Source organism: Osmia bicornis, chromosome 3 (genome assembly GCF_907164935.1).
Source record: "Osmia bicornis bicornis chromosome 3, iOsmBic2.1, whole genome shotgun sequence".
NCBI classification, from domain to species: Eukaryota; Metazoa; Arthropoda; class Insecta; order Hymenoptera; family Megachilidae; genus Osmia; species Osmia bicornis.
The window spans coordinates 3,367,410-3,392,792 of NC_060218.1; the positions used below are offsets into that span (position 1 = coordinate 3,367,410).

Below are 25,383 nucleotides of genomic sequence, written 5' to 3' on the forward strand. Positions count from 1 at the left end.
TCGTTTCCTTATTTTCATTCGTTCCATTCCTCGTTTTCGCCAAGAAATTCGCAACTGCGCTTATTATACGGAATTAAGTTGACGCACAGCGTCGAACATCTTTAATTGATCCACAAATAGAGAAACGTATGGTAGGAATCAATTTCTCAAATGGTCGCAGCGTTTCCCTTCGAAGCAATTAGTATCGATACATCGAACGTAACCGTGGTACATCCTTAACGAGGGGACACAACGCTTAATTAGACGAGAGAGAGAAGAGAAATAGAAGAGTTGCAGAATGGGAGGGACATAAATTGGGTTCCCGTGCTTTGCCGGATTTTTCTCGTTTCTCGATTTTCTCGCGTCGACCACCGTCGCGACAATGTTTTAATTGCCGATCGAGAGGCCGAGATCGGATCGAAGGGAACGCGGAGATCGAGCCGCGATTATCTCTAATGGCGCGTGGTTATCTAGTTGCATTAATTTGTAATTAATACCAGCGTGTACGCAGCGATCGTTTATGCGAACCGTACGCCTAATACTCGTTGAAATTATTTTAATGAATGCTTTACTAACCTCGTGAATCCTATGATTTCACCTTCGCTGGACGATAGTTGTTCTCCTATCCTCCGTCTTACTACCCTGAAAAAGAAATTTTTTACTATTAGAAACATTCTCTGCTTTCTAAACACTTTAAGCACAACTCTGACGCAGGGAAATTCACATTTTGGAATAATAAAAGCAACGCGTTGTTTTTAAAAATTTCTCCACTCCTACATTATCCCCCCGATTTGTCAATGTCCGCGTTCGCATTCAAGCCAGCATAATACGTCTCTAAGTATGGAGACAGTGGCAGCAGGTACGAAGCATTAAATCTCACCCCGGTACATTAATTTCATATGCATCGAAACTGTCCGCCTCTGTGAAGGAACGTGACGATGAATGTAACGTTGTAGAACCTGTCGGTGAAACTTGTCCCCTGAAATTAACAAGTTCATTTCACAACGCGGTTAAAGCATCAAGTCCCTCGAAACGTTCAAAGAAAATCATATTCATAAGCGTATGCTTAGAATAAATAAAGGTTCGATTGAAAATTCCATCGTCCGTGAAAGGGTTAATAAAAAGTACTTTATCAATCTTTGGCACGAGTTAGCACGAGAGTCGAACGACGATGCGAGCGATCCTATACCCCTCTGTAACCCGCAATCTTTCTAACAATAAAAAGAAGAAAGGTCCATCGTGGCGTGGAATTCTTTTCCTTTGGTCGGGCTGGCTGGAACGCTGATGGGGATTCGCATCGTGGCAACCCCGTAACAGAGTGACTGGCAGCACGTAATATTTCGCGATGCCCGTCTCTGTGTTCGTATTTAGCAAGGAAACGTTCACGGGGTGAGATAGCGGCCGGTTATTTATAGGGTTAAATAAAGGAACACAGCGCGATGCCGCGATACCAGCCACCAGTACAAATAGCTTGCACTCCGCCACTAGAGCCTGCTATCGTTTTCTCCTTGCAAGTCGTCATGATCTGCAACCTGCAACGTTAGAAGCTACTCCTTCCATTTTTATTTATTTTTTTATTTTTCATCGGGGACAAGCTTGCATCTAGACGCGTTCGAAGGTGTATCGACATCGCCGATCGAACATCACTGTTTAAATATTTTATAAACTAAAGCTTAGATTATCGATCCGTGTATATATAAATGACATCTGATTAATTACCGATCAGAAAGCTATGTTTTCGATCCAATTCTCGATGAAATAATTAAATTATTTTCTTTCTTTTAAACAGATGACGGAGGCCACGGGATGAACCAGGACGGTGAGTGATAATAAAAGTTCCTTTTAGTACCGTTATCAAAATGTCCCGTTATGATTGATTGGACAAAGAATCGCGCAAGCTTATCAAGCGACTCGTCGATTGGTTTATCGTGGTCGGCGATCGATCGTGAGAAATAAGCAATTATCCTAACACGCTTTCTTATCGATCGCTCTTAAGAGCCTCGAGACGCACAGTTTCCGCGGCGATATCTAATTGGCGAACAACGTGTACGCGTCGTGCGTAGAGTAACGAACTTTAATTTTCAGCCGGTTTGATGAATTATCGCTTCGTCTGGAATCGACGGAAAGCAAGTTCGGTGGCAAGCGTTATTAATCGTAGTCGAGCGATAAAGATTTTTCTTACTCTTGTTCGTCCACCGTCGTAAAGATATATCTTGTCTGATCTGTCGCGAGTATATCAGGACGAGGGATCGATACAAATTTGCTCTTCAAAGCACAATTAATGGAACGAACGGATAGAGATTAGTGTTGATAGAAGATGATAACGTTACACTCTGATAAACCCCTCGCTGCTTTTCTTGCGAAGTAGAGATAATTTAATGAGTCCTATTTATAACGAAGTTGCTACGATGTTGTCCGAATATCAGCAACATCCAGCAAGTTAATAAGAGAATAAGAATATTATTTAAAAAAAATAATAACAAGTACGAAATGAAATACTTGTTCTATCACCGTGAAGTTTTGAAACGCAAACGAGAATCTGAAAAAAAATTCGCATAGAAAACGCAGCACGCGTTCACGGTCCCATAAATCAAGTTCAGCGAAGCTAACCAGGCGTCTCCAATAAATTAATAACCTGGCGCGAACCTCGGGGTTACGGTTGGCCGGGGGTTGGCCAACTCTCTCGCGCATCGTCCGCGTGGGCAAGTGGCGAAAATCAAGATCTCGCGGGTTCTCGTTCACGACGTACGCTTGATTAATACCCAGATGTAATTACTGGCCGGAGGAAGGGTAAAGGCGCGAGGAAGAGGATAGCGGATGACGCCAGCTTACGTTCCTGCTGATCCTCGTCGAGTAAACGAGAGGGAGAACGGGCAAACGAAGAAACAAGAAGAGTATATCGAAGATGAAGAAGAAGGCGGTTGAAGGTGGAGGCTGTTAAGCTGCCGAGGGAACGAAATCCTGACAGATTTCATCGTGGGCTGACGTAAACAATTTGCGAATGTAAATACCTGTTGAATATTGAGCGCGGTGAGAGAGGCTCGAGGGCCTAACCTCACACCTCACCCGTTTACCCTTTAAACTTGTGATTATCTGCATCACCACCACCACGACCACCCTCTTCCACCTACCGCGGCGAACCACGTGTACACACGTCCAGCCGTCTCTACGTCATCGGCATAAATTATCCGAACACATTGTGCTGCCAGGTTGGCCGACGTGTATCGCGGCCCTATCCGTCCGGCTCGCGCGATTCGCAAGCGCGATCGAGAGCCTCGATAAAACCCGTGAGATCCCTTCTTTGAAACGAAACCCCGAGCTCGATTCCATTCGATTCCATTCGTTTCCATTCGATTCCGCTCGAATGTTGAACGAAAACCCACGGTTCGTACCTACTTTATTCCTTTTTAATTATTCTTAAGATAAGAAAATGATACGCTTCGAGTTTGTTGATTTATTGTAATCTTGATTGATATTATAAGATTGATTAAAGTGGTTTCTACATTAGGTAGAAATTCTGTACGAACATAGAGTTACACGGAGAAGTTAGTCAAAGTTGCAAGTAGAGTGTGACCAATTAAAGTCTTGATGAAGATAACTGTGAAAATTGAATAAGGGGATCTTGGAAATCATTTATGAGTTATTTTGACTGAAATATGTAGATTGACTTTAGAGTGACGGTGATTCAAAAGCTCTCCTGGCGCTCAGAACCAGCGGAGCGTCTCATAGACAGTCTTGGAGTTAGAATTTCATGAAAAAGGAAAGCAAAAAGATCTGATCGATCTATGATCGATCAAAACATGCTGGACGCTCACCCTTTCACCATGGCACGGCATCTCGATCGTCAGCCGAGGTTTTTCTTCACCGAGGACCCATCGCCCGTTAAGGTTTATCGCCGGTCGTTAATAGTACGCGGACGCGGATTACACGCCGGGCGTATTTGCGCTCGGCTCGCGGTTATGCCAAGCTGGTCCTAATTATAGCGTAACACAACACACAAGAGTAGCGGCGTGCACGGTGCTTACGTAATCCCGCGATAATGCGGCTCCAGGCTGCTGCATAGTTTGCCTGCCGATCCAGGCATTTGCCAGCCGCCATTATCTACTCTCCTAGGATAATGACATCGGCCACGACGATTCGCTCGATGATCGTAAAAAGAAGAAAAATCTGCTATCGACGATACCGCGAGATCCCGCATTCGATTAGATCGCTTGCCGGCCAATGGAACCGGACACAGTAGAGGAATGGACGATAAAGGAGGCGGCGGAAGTCGGTGACATCCACTCTCGCTATCTTATCGTAATATAAAATCCTGGATGAAAAGAAAAAAAGAAAAATATAAAATTTTCTTCTTGCTCTTTTAGAAAGCTTTTCAGCTCCGCTACGATTTTACTCGTGTCTGTTAATTAATAGGTCGTTGTATTATTATTTGACACCTATCTACGATCAGAAATCTAGAACCTCTCCGAAAGTAAGCAAGCACGAACACACGATCTCCTAACGAGAAGCAAGTCACTCCGGGAAGATTGTAAAGCGTTGAAGAGTCACTCGTCAAGCTTCGAGTTTCCGCGTGCACGGGGATAATCGTTTGCAATAGCGATTCGCTGCTGGAACACGACGATCCCTGCCACGCCAACTCGTTCGATGAGTCATTCCGTGGCCCGAGAGATCCTCTGATAACGCGTTATCGGAAAGGTCGTCGGCCAGATCGATGTTATCAGGGTCGAGGCGGCTAATCAGCCTAGGTAGAAAGAGATAGAAACGGAGGGGAAGAAGCGTTAGAAGAACGTACGGAGCTTAGCTCGTTTCCTGAATCGTGCAGGGCGGTGGCGCATCGTCTGACAGACGGTAGGTAGGCAAGCCTCGAGCTCGTAGCATCGCAAGAAAATGCTTAATCTCGGTGAAATCAAGCATGAACGCATCGCTGGCCCGAGGAAATATCACCTAGCCTGGACCAAGCCACGCCGCCCAGTCCAGAACCGTGGCTTTTCACGGTCTTGTTGCCTGACCCGGAATACGCTTGAAATAATCGCCGGTCATTAGTTTCTTCGCGCGATCATCATTTACCGAGACCGCTATCAGCGTCTGGCGGAGTCAATCTTTCATACTGAACGTCTTCCTCCGATGCAACGATATTTTCGAGGCATCGTGCATTTGTATTTATTAGCGATCCCTACCCAATGTTGTACTTCAAAATTAATTACAAATGACAATATTCTTATCCGAATACTTTTAACAAACTCGTAGCATCGTAAGGGTTAAAATTACTTTTCTCTTTTATCTCCGACACGGGCGACGATATTTAAGCTACCATGAGAAGGCAATAATTCTCGATGTTGGGAGCGTTTCTGTGATTCGACAAAGTAATACGGCCGGTTCAACGAGCTCGCTAATCAACGAAACTGTTTCTCCGCGCGGCTATCTGATGCACACTAGTGTACCTGTACTCGATGGTAGTCGCGTGCTCGACTGTCTGCGTGTACACGTAGGTACGCGTCCAGTCGCGCGTAAGTGGTACGTACCACGCCCGCGCACGCGAGAACCCGCTTGGAAACGGGAGGAAAGCGAGAAGGAGCGAGGCTCGCGGTGGACTAGATAGACAGGTACGAGGAGGATGGAAGTATCGCGCGCGCGGAATGATTTGTATTGCTAAATAATCAACGCCAGTTGTCTAGGATACTGGTTTAATGACACACGCGGCCGCGGCTCGCGTTTAGCAATCCGTGCCTATCTTGCGCTCGAACGACGAGAGCAATCGGTTCAACAGCCGTACCAATTTCGACTGGATTATCGTATAATTTCAATTCCAGCTTCCATTTTCAAGCGACACGAAATATATGCAATGACGTAACTAGGGTTTAAAATATAACAATTCTAATAATTTAATTCGGGTGTCCAGAACGCGTTTTGGGGAAAGGGTGGGTCCACCCTGACCTCTGTCATAATATTTAAGAGGTTCTTACTCGATATTCCAATTTCCAATTCCTCTCAATTCTCACAGGTAATTCAACTTTTCTCTAAAGAGGATCTTCCAACGGAAGAATGTTCCCCTGATGAAATTAGAATGTTTTAAGAACGAAGGAATCCGTAGGCGAAGGAACGGTCGATTTCGCCTCGAATTCCAAGGCGGCTCTTCCCTTTTCCACGAGCAGAGCGCGTCTGGATCGGGCAGATACAATCGGTACAACCGCTACGGTGTACACACGGTCACGTGTATCCGCCGTTCGTTTCATCGCGTGTGCCCGGATGCTTGTGTGCACGGCCAAGGGTGTGGCTCAGCTTTGCAACGGTATCATCGTAGGTGCATACCAGTTATCGAAAACGAACTTCCACAAGATTTCGAGTGTCACGATAGCGTGGCTACCCGATGCTTTTCGCGATGATCTTAGACTTCTGTTTTCCCCGAGAAACTATACCTGACGCGATAAGTTACTTGGGAATTTAATTGTTTCGACAGAGGGAAAATGTATTCGACAAAGAGGTTTCTCGAAATGCGTAATTTTCCTCCCACGCGCGCAGTCCCATTTAATTGGAAGCCCAGCGGCTAGCAAACACACAATACAGTACCTGTTTTTCTGCCAATGGAAACGTCGCCACGTAATGCTCGAGTAGCACGCGGAGATACTTGCGCAAACGACAGTCGGAGGAAGTGCAGTTGCAACAACCGAGTGTGTCTGAACAGTCTTGCCACGGCTACGAGCACCGGAAAACAATTAAATCGAAAGGATTTGGATCGTCCGTGACGTCTCGATGATGATACTTAAGAATACAGCGATATGGAATTTTTCTAGCTATATGAAAATCAAGAATCTTCGATACATTCTTGAATTAATACCTCTGTCGAGTAGAAATTCACGTTTCATTTGAATGTCAAGCAACCAGTTTGAGATAGAAGATCGGAAAGGAATGTTCGTAAGGTACATCTGCTCGTTTGCAACGGTTCGAGTTTGGCGTAAGATTTAATTGTTCGATCGAACGATTCAGATGTTACCGAGACATTCCCGAGATCCGACGTCTTCCTGATGCATAACCATTATTTATATAGCGAGGGAATCCGAACGATACCCCTGCACCGGTTGCTCGAATAGTTTATCTCGTAAAATTGGAACGCGACCGGTCGACGGGAAGAATTTCAATAAGTACGACAGGACGGGGCGAGAGATCGATCGCGGATTCCGGAACGACTAATAATACAGATCTCAGCCGGTCGTTGGAGAAAGTAGCCGACGAGTCTGGAAGATGCTGCTCGTCTATGTTCCACAGACCGTTTCAGAAGTCGTATTATCCGTTTTAACGAGCACGATCCTTCTGCCAGAGATCGTACACTCTCGGAGAACGTCCTCGTATCGATCATACCGGGATCGATAGGAGAAGCTTCGATCGGATTTCGAAATTTATGAACCTTGTTACGAAGATGGCAGCTGTTATTTTCATCTATTTCCTTCTTCGCTTTTTTTCTGATATAATTTTACCTTTCATCGATAAATAGAGATACTTAGTTTCCAGATTACGATATATTTACATATTCTTTTCATTAATAATCCTCTTGTAATACTTTGAGTACAACGAACTTGCATAAATAATCGTAGCGATCTGGTTTGATAAATACTTTCTTCATGATCTCGATAGAAGTGAAAGCTATAAGTGTACTGGTTATAAATTGATACTACTTCAGAGTTAATATAGTATGGTAAATTTAGGGGGTTAAAAGAAGAGTGCTACGGTGCATCCCTTTATTGCAACGATTCAAGAGGGTTCCATTGACTCGTTGGCAGCGAGCATTGGCTATCGGGCCGACTAGCTAGGTATAGTAGTCTGGGGGCGCCAGAGCATGACGCCATTAACGTAATGAGGCCACACGTTGCACCCTCACCAGCACTCGACTATATCAGCCCCGAGTGCTTAGGCTGGCAATCGGCTCCTAGACCTAGACCTCCGTCTGGCTGGCTGGTATCTCGCAATTCTCACCAAAGTATACGTTCTTTGCTCCTTCTATTTCAGTTTCTCGATTAACGCGACCTTTGGAAAGTAGCGTGTATAGGAAATGGATAACGCTGAAATTAGTCATCGAATTTCTTGCGATTTAATGCAATTCAGATGGCACAGAGAGCATTCGCATTAACGAGCACGTGTACGCGCCACGTGAAACAACAGTCCCCCGCTCCAGTTTTCCGCTTCAACTGATTGCGAACTGGTTCTTGACCATCGAACCGTTCGATTAATGCCGGACGCGTTTCTTCCGCACTTGGATCGTTTCGTCCGCGCTCAGATTAACGCACTCGATCGACGCGTACGGACGTCGCGACGCGTTCCTCCGGCTACCGTTTTCCCGGAATTTTCCGGAAAAATTCGAAAACTCGCGGAAGTACTCGGATGCTTGTTAATTTACCAGTGAAGTGGTTAGGAACTGAAGAACTGAATTAATCATCTTTATCGCTAACGAGTTTTAAATTAACCGATACGAAAATATTATAATTCATAAGGTGATGCGATACACAAGATTACCGCAGCACTGTTTCACGTGTATACTCGGCTTAAAACAGTTTACTTGGCATGAACGAAGCTACCAGGTAGACGGCTATAATTTCAGCGACATCATCGTGCCGGAAGTGTGTTTGCACACGTATCGACGCGTAAATTATCCTTGCCAGAAATCATTAGCGCGCTGGAAAATAGGAGGGGGATAGGAGAAAATGATAGGCAGAGAATCCGATAAGTGTCCGAACATCCTAATCGCTCCGATGTGGATCGCATCGCGATCTGAGAGAACCGATCGAATCAACGATCGATCGTATGCAAATTGATGCGATCCACGAGACGATGCGCGAAGCGTGCTGATGCATGGTGGAAAACTAAGATGAATTTGTGATCGCTTTTTTGCCTAACATTTCCAAATTTCAATCAACAACGCAAGTTACAAGAGTACTTGGGGTCAAGTTTAGAGGGTCAAGATGAGACTCGAAGAATTCACGAGGAGATTCTTTGCAACTTGCTCGAAGCGAGCTAGCAACTGTCGAGTCGAGCTGGCAAATAGTTTCAGTAAGGCGAGTGGTGCCAGGGTCAACAAACTGCGTGTACCTGTCAGCTATCATCCGCACGCAACGCAAACGATACGAGGGACTCTTAATTCCAGCCTTCCAGCACCGACTGACACGGATAGGATTCATCGATGCCATCGATTTACGAGAAAGAGAAAAATTGTTCGAGTAAAGTTGAGCGAGAAACTCCTGCCGACTTGGAACGGCAAGAAAAATTCTCTTCGGGATGAAGAAGACTCGGAATAGACAAATGATGATGAAACAAATAACATCTCTTCCTTTCTGCATTACTCTAGCAAAACACACGTTTTCAGTTTCTTAAGCAACCGGTACTGAAATTCCAACTAGAATAATTATTTTTCAATTAAATTCTAAGACAAAAATTGCAAAATTTTTCTTGATCAAAAAATCAAACGCTATCGTTATAATGATTAAAAAAAAAAACAAAAGAGAAAAGAGAGTTAGACGAAGAAGATTGAGAGTATCGCGAAGAAGAGCGATCTCGATCGCGGCGGCGCGCCGGAAGCGGGAATCTCAGGGCTGTTCTCGGGTCAACCGGGTCGGCCGGCGTGCTCGTAACAAATCAGCGACAGAATCAAAAGTACTCTTGCTGTCTCGCGGTCGAATTACGGTAAATTAGCGGGAGTAAAGAGGCAACGGTGAGCAGCAGGTACCTACATCGAAGAGCAGTCGCACGAACGTACGAACGGACGGACGGATCGACGGGCGGGGGCAAACATAAATTAAGATGGGGGACTGATTATGAGTGGAGGGCAGGCTATCATTAGCCGAGCCATCGTGACCGGTCGACCCTGCAGCCGTGGCTGCTGAACACACCGCTCTCTCGGACCACGATGTTCGCAATCCGCTTGCCTCGTGCCCCGATAATGCCGGGGTGGGAACTGCAAATTATTAATCTCTCTTCCTTGCATTACATAGTTCAGCGAATATGAAACGAGTATCAGCGGCAGACGCGAAAGCATCGTTCCTGAAGGAGCCACCTTGGTAAACGGGGACGATCGCATTCATTTTTCTTTTTAATTTTATTTTCAAACGAATTATGACACCTGCTTAACCTTCACATTTTTTTATAATTAATTAATATATGCTTGTACCTCTTGTTAACCCAAGATCGGTAGAAAATTTGTGTCGTGACGAAAGATCGATCGAGTTGCAGAATCCGTGGAGTCTAAAAGCGGGTCCAAGAAAGGATTGTGCAGCAGGTGCGAGCACGCCCACGGGACGAGGTCGCGACGAGGACGATCGTGTAAAGGACTCGGTGTGTTTCGATCGGCGTTGCAAGCTCGGCCAAGGAGAAAGTGCAGCAACGCGATCGTTGCACGGCTTTTTCCTCGCCAATGACCGAGCCGATCGACTGGACTTCCCTGAACGATCAAGTCCGCGATAATATCCGCCAGCCCACGCAATTTCTAACGTTTCGCGAGGATCAATGCTCCTTTTTTTCGTCGCCACTGACCGAGCAACAGCTCTTCGGCCGATTAAGTAGGTCGCTGTTTCCCTCCTCCTCGTAATTTCCGGTGAAACCCAATTACCGATACTTTGCACTTGATCTATGCTCGACCTCCATTGAACCAGACTTCGAAGATAAGTGGAGAACCTGCTCCATTTGGAATACGGAAGTTAAAGAAGAGGGGAAAAAAAGGAGGAAAGATTGATAAATTGGCAAGGACGAGTTTCCGAAGAGTTTTCTGATCTGAAACGCGGAACTCATTCTTGATATCGTTTAAATAATGTCAATCCCTGATTCAAATTCGATACGAATCCTTATTCGGCACGCGGGATACCGTGGATAACTGTACTACACGCGCTTATCTTCGAGTATTACACGTTTTATCGGTTCATTTAATAGGTTTAACGATTCGAAAAGACTTCGAATTTCTCTTAACCGAGATAATTTAAGCCGTAAATAAAAATTTATTCAACAACGTTTGGTCCAAGTTCTATTTTCTGAATTAGAAATCAAACGAACAGTCATGTTCGAGTGAAACTAAAGGAATCGCGATACGATCTTTAATTGTTCTCGCCGGCAAAAATCACAAAATAAATCAGTGAAGCTCATACGATGATGCTAGATACCTCAGCAGTTGACAGGGGACCCATGGTGAACGACATGGTGAAATGTCACCGTCATAGAATCAACCAGCGTAGAACTACTTTGCGGAACGACTCGGCCGAACTTCGTTTCGCAATAATTTACCACTTTCCACGTGTGTGAGCCTCGTAAAAATTGCGAGCATGATCTGTCGATTGCTATCTAAGGATTGATCGATCCGTCTGAGGCGTCCAAATGTCAATTCAAACGTTTTGAAATTTTCAACTCGACAATTTTTTTCTTTGCGTATGGAAAATTGAATTTTTGAGTGGTGAATTATAGAGACAGTGTTATGTAATATTAGGAGTAATGTCAATGATGGATGGAGAGAACATACGGCATCTTCTACTCTACGATTGAAGTACTTTCACGTTTTATTAGTTTCTATCTGTTCTTCCAATATTAACCGTTCGCCAAGTTAAAGAACGTTTACCCGAAGTATCGACCATCAATATCTTTGACATGGTAATCATAGATTCCATTCGAAGAGTAAGCATAATCCGAGTGGAAGGACAGCGTTATTTCAGTAATTGATTCTCGTGCAACCAATACCTACACGAATTAATCGACGTATTTACCGTACTTCGTATAAATAGCTACTTCATTTGATCCTGTCGTCGATTTACAAGCATTTTCACGTTCCACTAACTCTTTTGACGAGCTGAAACCGTAATCAGCCTCGTCGAATCGTCTAAGTTATCATTGTAAATCATTTGCACCCCGTTTTACGCGAATCACTTATTTTTCATCGCTTCAAGGTTACTTTCGCTGATTTTATAACTGAAACGCGAACAGTAGGAACACAAGGAGGAGCTATAAATTTCTTGGTGAATGATTTGCTTCCAATAATCGGCCACCGTGAGTCGTGTTTGAACAGGAGACGTACACCTCGAGGAAACCTCGAGGATCGTGAAGCCGAGGGAAAAAGGACAAATGTGTTTTACGAGGGTGATAAAATTTATCGAGGTTCGATGACGACTTTGGCCGCGGTATCGTTTTACAACGCGTGCAATCGGTCGATTAAGCGCGTTACAGGTGAACACGATTCGCCTCCTTTTAATACGTCATTGAATCTTCACGGTTTGACGTGTCATAAATTATCCAACGTAAAGAAATCGCAACGTTGTAACACCCCTTTCATCGTTTGCCACTCAAGGTATTTAATTAATGAAAGATGAGAAACCAAATTTCGAAATGATTCAATGTAAATATGGTATGAACATATTTCTTCGAGCAGATATTATAACGGAACGGAGGCAATTCAAGCGGGACTAGTTTGTTTAAACGAGCAGACCGTGGCTGACCAGTGACGAAATCCCATAAAATTTTTATAGTCCACTAACAGCGAGCTAATAACTATAATTGAGGATGCAACGCGCATATAAATGTCGCTGTCGATTTTGACGACGAGAGTTCCTCGTATAAATCTAATTTGACGCGATTGATCAGCAAATTGTTTTACAATACGCAAGAAATCGCGACGAAACGCGAACAATTCAGCGACAAGAGTCGCGGAAATATAAGTTGAATATAAAATTCGAGCACGATACAACCGTGGCATTAACCTTTCGACCATTCCACGGTTCTGTTTCATGGAATTTCGCTTAATTGCCCGTTTCTCAGCGGAAATTTACGTCCACGATCCTCCCGGTGCAATTAGCGAGCCGGTGGATCGTGTCTTGGTGTTTATCGTTCAATAGTTCAGTGTCTGGATATGAAATGCTGCGAAAAATTCAGCTCAATAGAAAATATAACACTAATCTCGCCACCTAATGGAGTTCCATTCGTCTTCGAATCTAAATAAAGAAAACTTTGAATACCACTAAAATCTTAAATTGTTTTTGATAAAAAATTTTCATTTAGATAATTTGATTTCTAACGAGTCATCGGTCTCCACGAACGTTCCCTAAAGGCTCTTCTGTACGACGTTCATTAAGAGACCTGTACTCTCGATTTTCGATCGCGATCGTCGCAGGTTCCATCGATCCTCTTATCGGTAGCATTGATCGAGCAGAGTATCACAGCGTTGATGCATCGACGAGGAGATTGTAAAAAAAAATCTCTTCGTCCACCCTGGCCGGACACCGAGAATTATCATAATCTTGTCGTGCTCACGGATAATGCGACCGATTTCCCTAGAAGCCGGGAGCGATCGAGTGGTTTTACTGGTGTATCCTGTAGGCGTCCGGCGGCTTAGATCGGAAAAATTCGACGGACCCGTTAGAAACTTTCCATGCAATCGTTAACGGAGAACATAGTACGGCAAGTGTACGCCTTTAATAGGAATCGCAAATTTCCAAATCTAAATTGAAATAGATTAATAATTTTTTTCTCTGTAAAATTTATTTTCCTCAAGTCTTTCGTTCTCGAATGACGAAGAAGAGATAATTTTCTTTCCATCCTCACAATGCTTTTGTTTAATTCGAGCTGACGAAGCTCGAACACCATGGCCATATGTTTCAAGCGGAACTGGTTGGCAGAGGCGTTCGCCAGAAGGGTCTTACGGTAAGGTCCGGCCACGCCATGAATGTTTTCCCCGTGTAAAAATCTTACAGGTGGGAGACAGAGGAAGAGAACGAGTGGAGAGCAAGAGAAAGAGGTTTATTTGCATAACCGCCCCGACTCACAAAAGTCTATGATAAGTTGGCCCGATAAAGACGACCGCTTGTAATCCTCGGCTTCCGCGCTCGCGGTACCGTGTACCAGCTATATATCACAATCCTACCAACTCGTGGACTGTTCTCGAGCTTATTTCGATTAACGATTCGACCCGGATGAACTTGCCTCGGTTCTGAATCAATTTTATTTCAAGAATACCTTTAACCCGTTCCGCAACTCCGATTCGTCGTATTCCCAAGTTTCGTCATAATTAAAATACGAAAAATTCATTCATTGTTCACGATATTCATTCTCGATAACAAAATCGCAATCTTTTAATCGTGCCATCTTTCCTCACCAGCCAGATTGCGGATCGTACGCCGGTGGCAAGGTACAGACAAGCAATTACGCGTCGAGTTAATTAAAGTCAGCCAATACAAATAGCCAGGCTTTGCTTACCGTTCACTTCCGATAATTCGTGGATTACGGCGTGCTAATTTCATTGTTTACGACATTAAAGCCGGGAAACTGGTTTGTTCGATGATAAAAATCAATGATCGTGTGCGTGCGTAACACCCTGGCCACTGTACGCGCGATCGTCATCGCGGGTGGAACCGCTTTGATGCGCCGCGCTAGCCGGACACCACGGACGAGTTTTACGGCGAACGGGTCCGCGTTCTGTGTCTCGTATTAACAAACAATCTCGTAAACAATGACCACTGTGTTTCGCTCGGGTAGGTGATAGGTGGACTAGGCGGCAAGTGGTAGCGAACCGCGTATGGAGAACGCACAAGCGAGAATACATCCGCTTAGCAAATGCATCCGCGTGTACGTTCGCCTGTTACATATGTACCGGGTGACGGAATGCATGCTCGTTCCTGGACCTTTGCCTTCTTCAAAGTAACAATGAGAGGTTGCTACTTTTTTCGTTCGTCGAGTAAGGGGAATTGAATAAAGAAATCATTGGAGGGTTGATACACTGATCGAGTCAGTTGATCGTCGACGAGATTAAAGCGCACCTAAGGAAGAGTTTTCAAGATTTCATCGTTTCCCTTTCGACGAGTCGACGGATAATAATCGGAAGAAGGTGGACACCTGGTGTAAGAATGGAACGCGCGGTCACGCGTGTGCAGGTGACAATCTCGTTTGTGTTCACATGATAAACGCCGCTCCGCTGGTGTTACGGATGTCTGTGGTATCTTACGACCGTTCACCGCGCACTGCTACCCGCATGCCTGAGATTTCGCGCCTTTCAACAAAAGATTCGAATCTTGGAAGAGAGAAATAAAAATTTTCAAAGTAGATCCTAGAAAAAGTAGAATAGACGAGAGGTTACTCGGGACGAGGGGGTATCGCGAACGTTTCGTATGGACGAGGTATCCGCGCATACCTGAGCTCTCGTTCAGCCGGCTTTAGTAACGCCGTCGTCCCTTTTCATATCCGCGTTAACCTCGGCGCCGTTCGGTTAATTGATCCGGAATACCACTCGAGCTTCTTAACCCTTCCCTTTCTCTTTCTACCTAGCCGATAGACCGTCCTATCGAGACGAGAAGAGGTTCCCGCGTCGGTTCGTCCTTTGACTTGGACAAGCGGAATTCGCGATACGCTGATTCCCATGGCTGCTCCTTCCAGCTGACCATTTATCGTCCCTTCGATCGGGGAAACTGAAAATAGCGTTTTCAACCGTTCGAAAGTCTTAGATGTTAGGTGCAACTTCCCGATGCGATTGAGGGGTTGATAATTGCGATTTCCGAGTATCTTCGTTATTTTTACTTATTTTTGCTCGCTTTGAAAGTGGTAGGCCTTTTTAGGGCTAATTATTTTTCTTGAAAACTTTTCATTTTAAATCCTATGCACTTGGAATACGATAGAAAATTTTTGCTCCTAGACTAAATATGTAAATATTGCTACCTGACTACGCGATCCAGTTAACCAGCCGATCTGTCTGCTATAATGCGATCCATAAATCTAGTGAAACTTTCAGTGATAGTCCTTTTATCGGCCAACAAACAGGTTACTAATGCGCGTTGCACCAATCGCATGCTTGCGTGACGCTTCGAGCCTCGCGATTCACCTCTTTTTATTCATTTTTCTCGGCTCTTCCTTCTCTTCTTCCTCTTGTAACCGAGCACGTTCGCTCGACGCTATCTGCATTCAACTTAAAACAGCCGCTTTTTAGGCGCCGTATGGACCAAGGCTAATTAACGCGGAAGCGGCATCACGGCTAAATCGATCGATCCTCGATGAAGATTTCCTTCGCGTCTAATCGATGAACCACGCTAAGAATTTCCATATAAATTGGTGTTAATCGCCTCCGTGGAAATTAAGAACGACACAAGCATCGTATAATTACGGCTACCGTGAGATGAAGATGAAATTTTTCAAGTTTGAGCATTTCAAGTTTAATGCTGTTACGAAGAAATCTGTGACGAATACATGGGAATGGGATGACTCGATGAACTAATTTCTTCATTTTCTTTCTTCACTCTGAACGAACAATTGATTGGATGAAACCACTAACATCTGTAATAGGAACGTTCAAGTGCTTCACGATTCAATTCCCTTGCATCGTTTTGTGCGTTAGGCGATGAAAAATTGTCGCGAATGCAATTTCGCAGTGGTCCCCTCTGGCCAGTGTTCGTTGCTTATCATAAAAGCCATGCTACTATTAATTGTCGCCATAAATCGCGCCGCGTCTCCGCGAGGGGATTAATAATTAGGCGATTACGCGCGGTCGAGCTGCGTGCCGGAAATCGATCGTTGACCATACATACTTTTTTACCATCTTCAAGCGAGACATTAAATAATATTCTCAATTATCTGAACTACAAATTGTAACTCGAGACGTTCTCGCCTTCTATAAGGTGTCTTAGATGAAACATGTTAACCATCATGGAAATTACTAATACTTGCCACCTCAAATTTCGTGTAATTGCATAACGAATAAAAGGAAGCAGTAAGGAAACTTCAAAAATCAAGAATATACATTTTTAAAGTAATCGAGCAGAATCTGCTCCGTAGAATCTCGACGAGGAGAAGCGTAGGAAATGGTCGGGCAATTACGAAGGCATTGGATTTAAATGTTCATCCGCGTTCCGCGTCAATTGGACACGGGGTTGGCGATCGTAGTTTAGAAACACTTGACCGGAAGTGGATAATGGCTGGCGTGGCCACAGAGCCGAGTCCACCGACCCATCCGTACTGGTACGCGGGTGTACAATAACCGGGATTGCGGTTTCAGGATGATAGGCTATCACGCCGCGTTGCAAATGATTTTCGGTGGAAGCCAACAACGGCTCCTCCGAATTCGACGAGGATGCTGTTCCACTGTTTCCTTTCTACCAATTCCTGTTCATTTATTCGTAACAAAATCCATCGTTGACGATTCGATCGAGAAATCGTTATTTCATTTGAAAACATTGAATTATTTAAAAGACAAAGACTGAATAATGTTCTTTGAACTCCTGTATCACAAATCGAAGGAAACTTTCACAAGATATTTCTTGCGCTCGCTGTGGTTTCGATTGCGCTTATTTAACGAACAAATCATGAATCACGCTGGATGATTAATTTTTTCCCGATCTATCCGGCCTTCGAAGCACGCTGTCGATTCGATCGGACTGGAGCAGGGACGGCGACAACGAGTCCATTAAAGAGGAAACACAGTCGAGCAAGCTGCTATGCTTTCTAGCCCGCGTTTTCGAGCAATTTGTGACAATTGACGACGCGCTCTGGTTCGTTCGTCATCGCGAGCCCATTTAAGAACGCTCTGATGATTCGTCTGATAAGATGGACGATTCGAGAAGGGACCTGGTTTCCAAATTTCTGGACTATCCGGCGAAGTTAGCTATTCCAAACAACGAGGATGATTTCATCCTTAATTACCGATCGACAATGAAGTCAGACATCGTGCGAATTTGAACACGAGTAATACTTTGTCAACTCGGTCAAGATAAATTTGATTAATGATTGTTTAACCACCAGAGATACGCTAAATTTAGAAAACTGTGAATGAACGAGGCTCGTCACGGTTGCATTGGGCACGTGTCCTAAACAATTGTCCGTTCTCAATCATCATTCTGCTCGAAATAATGGTACCGTCAGGTGTTAAAATTTGCTTTGTGGAAAAAAAGTTACGCAACGTGAAAAATTATAATACACTGGAAACATTGGAATTGTTGAAAAAACAATGGTTGTCCCTTGAGCGAAGTTGTTAGCGAAGTTGTGTTATTAAAAATTGAAAAAGGAATACGTCCACGCGGTAGGGATTTAAGTTGAGAATGAAAAGAAGATGGAAGCGAGTAGGAGTGACGCTAACAACTGTAAAGGTTAGCGAGAAGCGTGCGCTTCTCGCCATGGCTCGTTGGGTCCACGCGAACGCAGCGTGTTCACGGCTCCTTAACAGCCGCCAACAATGGTCCACCGATCGTCATTATCCTGCCACGTTATTATCCGCCGCTTTATTGCTTGCTGCGCGACACCTGTGCTCCTGTGTGGTAGCTTAGAAATCGAATAACTAGTCATTATTTATTTCTTCCCTTCGATATCCGAGACAATGCAATTAAATCATGAACAATTTTAAAATACGCTTCTAATTTGAATTTTACTAAACAAAATTAATACCAGCTTATACGGGGCTGTTTCTCGTCTCATTTTTTCCCCTGTAAAACATACTCGAAGCGTTGCAGCCTCCGTGGACGGTTCATTATTAAAATATAATGCGCGGTCGTAGATTAAATGGGCTTCGTTAAAGCGGAGAAAAGATGCGTGGTGTGCCGAGCGGCCTCGAACAGACGGATTTTATAGCTCATTAAGGGATAAGAAGCCGGTGAGTTTCTCGTGCGCAAATTGTATTTCAAAGGGAACGCAGCCATGGTTGCAACGAGCCGGCCGCGGCGCGAGTTGCTCGAATAGAAATCGAATCGTTTTGGTCGCGTGCGAATCGTCGCGCGAATCGAGCAACGCCGCAGGAGGAGGTAAGGTTGGACGCACGAAATTAATGAACACGTCAGCCAGGACAGATGTTATCGAGTTTACGGCATGTAAAGGAGCAACATTATCGAAACGGCGTCAGGACGTGCTTCGGAAGAGTTACGAGGTTCTTGAGACTAGATCCGAGGCCGGTCTCGTAAATAACCCATCCTGGAATCCAGACGCGTACGCGGCTCGAACTCGACGGATAAAATTGGAGAAAAACGTGAACTTCCGTGCTTACGCGATTTGTAAACCAGGATTAAGGATTATCCTTGATACCTGACGGAAAGTGAACGATGATTTATCAAACGAAAAATTAAAAATTTTTAAATGATGAAGAAAGGAAATAGTTGAACAGATGCTCTGTAAACGCTGAGACTCGTATCTCTTTCGCGTCGTAAACTCGCGAGAGGCTAAAAGACAGAAGCGAAGGAGAGATCGTCGCACACGCCTTGGCAAAGAGAAAAGGCCAGGCTCGTAAAAGGCAGCAGAAACACCGACGCTCGCTAACGGACGTAAAAAAAAAAGAAAAATGCCCAGGTAAAAATAAAAACCAGCCGTAATTATGTTTACGAGCTATGCTGCGACAATAACCACGGGAAAGAGGGCGACGGAGAGGAAGGATGGCCGGACGCGAGGTGTTGTCTTGCGTCTCTTCGTTGCAACGCCAGAGAGATTGTTGTTCCGCGACGTATACGGGAAGAGTAATAAAAATTGAAACGATATCGTGAAAATTGCGAGAACTCCCGGCGCTCGCTGTGGAAGGTTGATTTACGGGTTCGTTTCGGTACCCTTGAAGATCGGGGGATGATTCAGGAGCGGAATTAACGCGGAGGGATTCTTTTGTCGAAGGATCGTCGTTCAGGGAATGCCTTAAACGCCGATTTCGACGTTTTATTGCGGTCGTTATTGGCTGCGCGACCCTGAGCGCAGCCTTCGAATACTCGCTCGATCCTTGGATCGAGATCGATTCCCTTTGTTACGCGCCGTTTCCATGTAATTTCGCTTGCTATTAATTCTCCGTGAATCGAACTTAACGGCAGAAACATAAATAGTTGGATCAATCCGCTTGGTCGTTTAAAACCTTTGTCTCCGATCCACCCTGGTAGCTGAACCATCATGGTGTTAAGATCGTTCATTTTGCCAAGCAGGTGTCGGCGTTTCGCTCCGTTGATCAAAGAGCCATTCGATCGTGGAAAGCGACAAGAACCGTATCATCAACAGCTAACATTCGCGACAGGAGCGATCTTGATAGATCGTGGGCGTAGATCTTCGCAGATTCAGGGGATCAGTGGCTACCAGCTTCCTATACTTTGATCCTTTGCTCCACCGATGTGAAAAGATTGATAAGACGGTCTGTATCGTGGAAATCGCGTAGAAAAATCCGAAATCTCGACTTTGCACAGATCCGATACCGATCTTCGAGCCGAGCGATCCTCGGAGATCGTCCAACGACGACCGGTCGTTTTGCGACCACCTGTAGGTATGTAATCAGCAAGGCCGAGCGTAAGTCTATGTGCCGTGTAATAATAACACCGATAAACAAGCGTTCTACGAGACTCGGCTCGCGTACGGAAATATCAATGTTATTTTATTGAAGAACGCCGCTCGAACGCTTTTACCGTAGCACGCTTTACCCTCCGCGGGGAATAGGATCGGGTAAATACGCAATTTGCCGGGTTCCCTTGTATCGTAACAGCTGGTGGAGATCCTTCGAGAGGATCGCCGCGGACGATCCTTCGACCAGGGATTCGTACCGAACCAACCTGCGCCACAGGTGTAGACCGACTGAATCACGACCGGTTTACGGGTCTGTTTGAACTTGGATACCGTGATTAGGGGATCTTGAACTTTTCGTCGTGTTTAATGATTAACCAACTTAATTTTCAAGGATTTTTTCAAAGATACTTTGGGTATATTAATTTTCTTTGGATTTCTGAATCAGTATTTTCTGGACTCTTTGATGCATTCTGTACGATTTAAGCGTGGATCTCGGAAAGGGAAGGAGAAAATTCGATTTCTAGTGAAAATAAAGACTGAAATGATTTATCGAGGATCGATGGAAGATTGAAGAGACCCGACTGATCGGGCAAAGCGGTATCATCCTGGTCATTATCGTCGTACAAACAGCGCGAACGGTCGCGATCTCACGCTGGCCACGGCGGGAATCGATCCTAGGAAATCGAAGAATTACGGAAAGAAGAGAGGGAAGCAAAAGAAGATGACGCTCCGCTGGAAAAGGGAAGATTTTGCCCTGCAGGCCCTCTCCGTTCTGCTCCGATCCTAAGATGGACATTTTCTGCGGTCACAGTCCACGGTTATTGGTTATTGCGCCAAGCTGTGCAACTCTTCGAGCCCCTCATGGGAACCTGTTCACGGCGGTGAAATCGTTTCCGTGTTTATTAGTCGGGTACCATCGTTTCTAATCTCCTTTTCAGAGCTCCGATAGCGACCCTCGGCTGAAAGTCGTTTCGCTGACAGAAAATCGATGCCAGCTTCGATTTTGCGATTCTGACTGTAGAGAAATGAGTGAATTCTACTCGCAAGAATCGGGGATTGCAGCGGAGACGTCTAAATCGGTACGCGGAAGAAAGCAACGACCGACCGAAGAACGGATTAAAAAAATGAAATAAAAGTGGTGCTGCAACTCCTCGCGTGACTACGTTCCGAACAGCCGACACGTAGGTATACGTCGAGAGCTGTCCGTGTTTATCAACCATCACCCTTGGAGAACCGCGCCGGAAACGTGGACGAATAGCGGCCCTTCCGTCGAACTACACGCGTCTCTGGATCTTGAAGTAAATCTTGCAAACTTGAAAACCGTGTTCAACATTTTTCCCAGTCGACAAAGTATTCGTGATGGAATACTTCTTGGTAAGCACTGATCGTATGAAGGAAATGAAATCGGGCCGATTATTGAATCGTTAAGATCGACTAAAAGAGGAGTACGCGTTAAGTTCAGCGTGAAAACGATACACGGAAGCGTAGCAAGAGATTCGAGGATATTGTATGGAGGACTAAAGTTGCGGAGGAGGCGACCACCATCGCCTCGAGACTCGTTTTAATGCGATACACTGTGCAATGCAGTTACATGCGAGATCGAACGCGATCTCATGTTTAACAACACCGTATCCACGCTCTCCGCGCCACAATACGGTTGCGCTTACAAATTCTATGGGCGCAGGTAAGGTGAACTCGCGTTCGTATCGCTATGAGATGCAGTAACGCCGTTGATCACCTTGTGAAATCGTTCAGAGACTTCGGTTGCTAAGAAAAACCCGATTGATACGCTTTAATAAGAACTATCTCAGAAACGGGGTCGAATATTGTGAACCGAAAGGTCGAAGCATTGTTCGCTATCGCGTGCAACAAAATCTGACCGCTCGGTAAAGGTCGGAAAGCGAGTATGGAACGAGTAATTAAACAGGAATCAAAGGTTTCATTGATTTTTAAATTCCTCGCGAGTATGCAACACCTGATACAACAGATAACACCTAACGACGTTACCGTATTCGAATAACTCGAAATTATGAGGAAAAATCTCAGCTGGATTTACGTAATGAAATTTACGTAATCAGGGTGTACCGGTAATAGCAACAGCGAAACCGGTAGGTGGTCTCTAAACTGTCGCCACTTTCTCGGGATCTCAAAACATTCCGCGGTTGCAATTACTTTAATTTCCCTCTCGATCGAAGCTTCCTCGGATCAACGAACGCAACATCGCGGTAACCACAATCCCTTCCATCGTTCCACGTTTAATCTTACGATCGAAACATTAAATTACATCGAACTATTCTGAAAATTGATTAGCCGCAAAATTTCATTAAAATCGTCGAGGACGAGACGAAGGATGAGAATAAGTCCGAGGAAAAGTACGAAAGTTCGCTCTGCGTGGAAGTCGAAGATGAGGGTGAAGGCGATCGTGGAGAAGGCGTATGTACCTGGACAACGGGGAGGAAAGAGTAACGAGAGATAGGCTATTACCAGGTTCCCGGTACCTCGATTAATTGGCCTGTACAGTTAAGGGAGGCTATGGTAGGGGGATCTTGGTCGATCGCCCGAGGCCCTCTCACGGTTAATTTATTGCACCGGCCACGGGTGGACGGTGTCGCGGTTGTCTCGGCCGCGATCACGACACCGCAAATGAAGACTTTTATGCTAAACGGCTCGGCGAGCAGGTGGAAGAGGAACGTGCCGAGCGCGGATCCATTAATTACGATGCGCCTGGGAATACGCGGACGGGATACTCTCTGGCGCTGCTGATTTCGAGGAAGACTCTTCGCTCCTCGACGGTGAAAGAAACGACTAAGTAAGATATCATCTGAGAAAATGCTTCTGTGCGGGTAGAAGAAATTTATTTGTAATTATTTTATTGGAAAGCTCGTCAGGTTTCTCTGACGAAACCTTTTTTTGAATTTGTCTGATTTTCGAAAATTTCAATTAAAAGAAAACAAGAGAAGAAGCGTGGCACGCATCGTTGCGCTCGATCGGTCGATCGGTTGGGCGCCGTGGCGCGTCCGGTAGCCGGCGTCCCGCGTCGAAATTGTCTGCAATTTCAGCGGAGAGTGGAAATGATTTATCAGTCGGCCGTGCATTAGCATGAACGGTTTATTTTAGGCGATCGTTCGCGGTGAACGATGTTGGAAAGGTCGGATGGATCTTACCGCTCAATCAACAGGCTCGTTCACGCCTCCGCCGAGTCACTGCCAGTTGAATCTTGTGTCACGACATCGTATAATCACCAGTCGGCTCGGATCTACGCGCGTATACATGAATAACTTAAAGCGAGATCCGCTTATCTCCGCGGCGAGTTGTCGAACGTGACCGTTGCTTTCGCGTTTCGTAACTTCTCGTTGCCCCGTCGGATATCTGGGACTTTTGTTTCCTTCCTTTTGTCTCGACAGGAAACGAACTCTTCTCGCGAATCGATGAAATCGAGTTTTCAACAGGTGGAATTTTCATTCGAACCGATTCTACGCGGACGTTGAAGTTCAGACGGCGAGTTATCGTAAATCGTTCGATGTTTCGAGTTGCGTAAAGGATAATAGGCGTTGTAAAGGATAATAGGATTGCTCTGGGAGCAGCGCGGAATATCGTGACCTTCTCGAAGAGGACTTGGCAGGTGAAACCTTAGAAATATAACTTTGTTAGGAATTCGATTCGTTAAGAACGGTCGTCTTATCGAAAAGTCCTTTCGGATCGACAAAAGGAATTAGAAAAATGATTAACAAGCTCCGTTGCAATCGATCGACCGACGTACACGAGTAATATTCTCGATCTGTCCGATCGAAATCTCGTTGCCGATAGCCGTTCGATCATCGGCGGATTATTACAGAAGGTCAAGACGTTTGTAACGAGTGGTCAGCCAGTGGCGAGCAGAGCTGACATTTTCAGCGAGTAAAATGCGAACGCGGTGGAATACGCTTCGAAGACCTTGTCAGAGAGTGCCGGTTGCCTGTGGAGGGAACGCCGTTTGCTTTATTTCTCAACAGATCTGAGCAAGTGCGGATATATCGCGTTTACTAGTAATTCCCCGAGTGTCCGGCCAGGAATCGACTCGGAGGCGAGGTCAAGGAAATATCGTAACACGCGGGAAACGACGTGATTCACGTTCCACGAGCGCAATTAATTCGTTATTGTTGCCACGAATGGGAGGAGGCTTCGACTACTTCTTAAAACAAATATTTCCATTGAAATACAACAAAATTTTATGAAAAATGAAGAAACCTAGCACCCTGGATTTGAAAGTCTCTGGCGCGAAAACAAAGTCGCGGGACGAGCTTCTACCGAATCGACCCGTCTGACCCCGGCGTGCCAGTTCTACTGCAACCTTTTCTGTTCCTTTTAACCGTCCATGCAACGGGCCTCGTATATACGAGGCTCATATCGCGTTACTCGCGATTCCGGCCGTACGGCAGGAAAACGTGAAGGAAAAGAGCCGGTGAGTCGAAGGGGCGAGAGGATCGCGTAGGTAGCATTAGTCGTTTCGATCGGGTTGCTCTTGTTGCCGGTACGTAACGCCGCTCGGCTAGCGGAATGCGCGAATTCTTTGGAAAGCAACAGGCTGCTGGTCACGATGGTTCGAGCCAGCGTGCAACGCATCGGGCAGATGGTGAAGAAGGTGAGGGAACCGTGCTCGTCCTTGCCTCCGGGGACAGGAACGCGCAGGACCTTCGCGGACCTCGCCTCTTCGCGCCTCGAATACCGAGGAAATTTCGTGTATCTTCGACGGGACGTTGAAGCGAAGCTGATAGTCGCGAGGCGATACATAGAAAATGTTTCATAATCGTTAACTAAAAATAGATAGATAAATAAGCCCGGCCGTTTTCGATCTTTAAGATACCGATCAATCTCGCGGCTGTAACGGAAGATCGTTAAACGTTATGCAATTTCAAGTAGCTGGTGATTAATTAAACAGAAGTAGCCAGGGTGCTGGTTCAGCGAAAGTGACAGGTGAGCTGGCACGATGTTGAGAGAAACGGGTCCAGCTGCGGCAGGTGCATCAGCCTCTGAGAAAAGATGGAAAGGGAGAGTGCTACCGGTGAACCCAGGTCAGGGTAGAGCCTGAAGCTACGATCGGCCGTTTCGGTGGGCCTGTTCCCTTCGAAACGAGTATAATTTAAACGGACGTTACTCAGCCGAGGAATTCGTTCCTCCGAGCTGCAGACAGAACGGCGCGAC

The 25,383-nt window shown here is 45.4% G+C and overlaps 1 protein-coding gene across 1 annotated transcript in view; it reads left to right on the forward strand.

Moving 5' to 3' along the window:
- Positions 1-25,383, forward strand: part of LOC114877543 (paired box protein Pax-2-A) — a 102,263-nt gene that overhangs the window by 25,960 nt on the left and 50,920 nt on the right. The window contains exon 3 of the mRNA XM_029190232.2: positions 1,769-1,798. Within this exon, the coding sequence (XP_029046065.1) occupies positions 1,769-1,798 (30 nt within the window). The remainder of the gene's footprint in view (positions 1-1,768; positions 1,799-25,383) is intronic.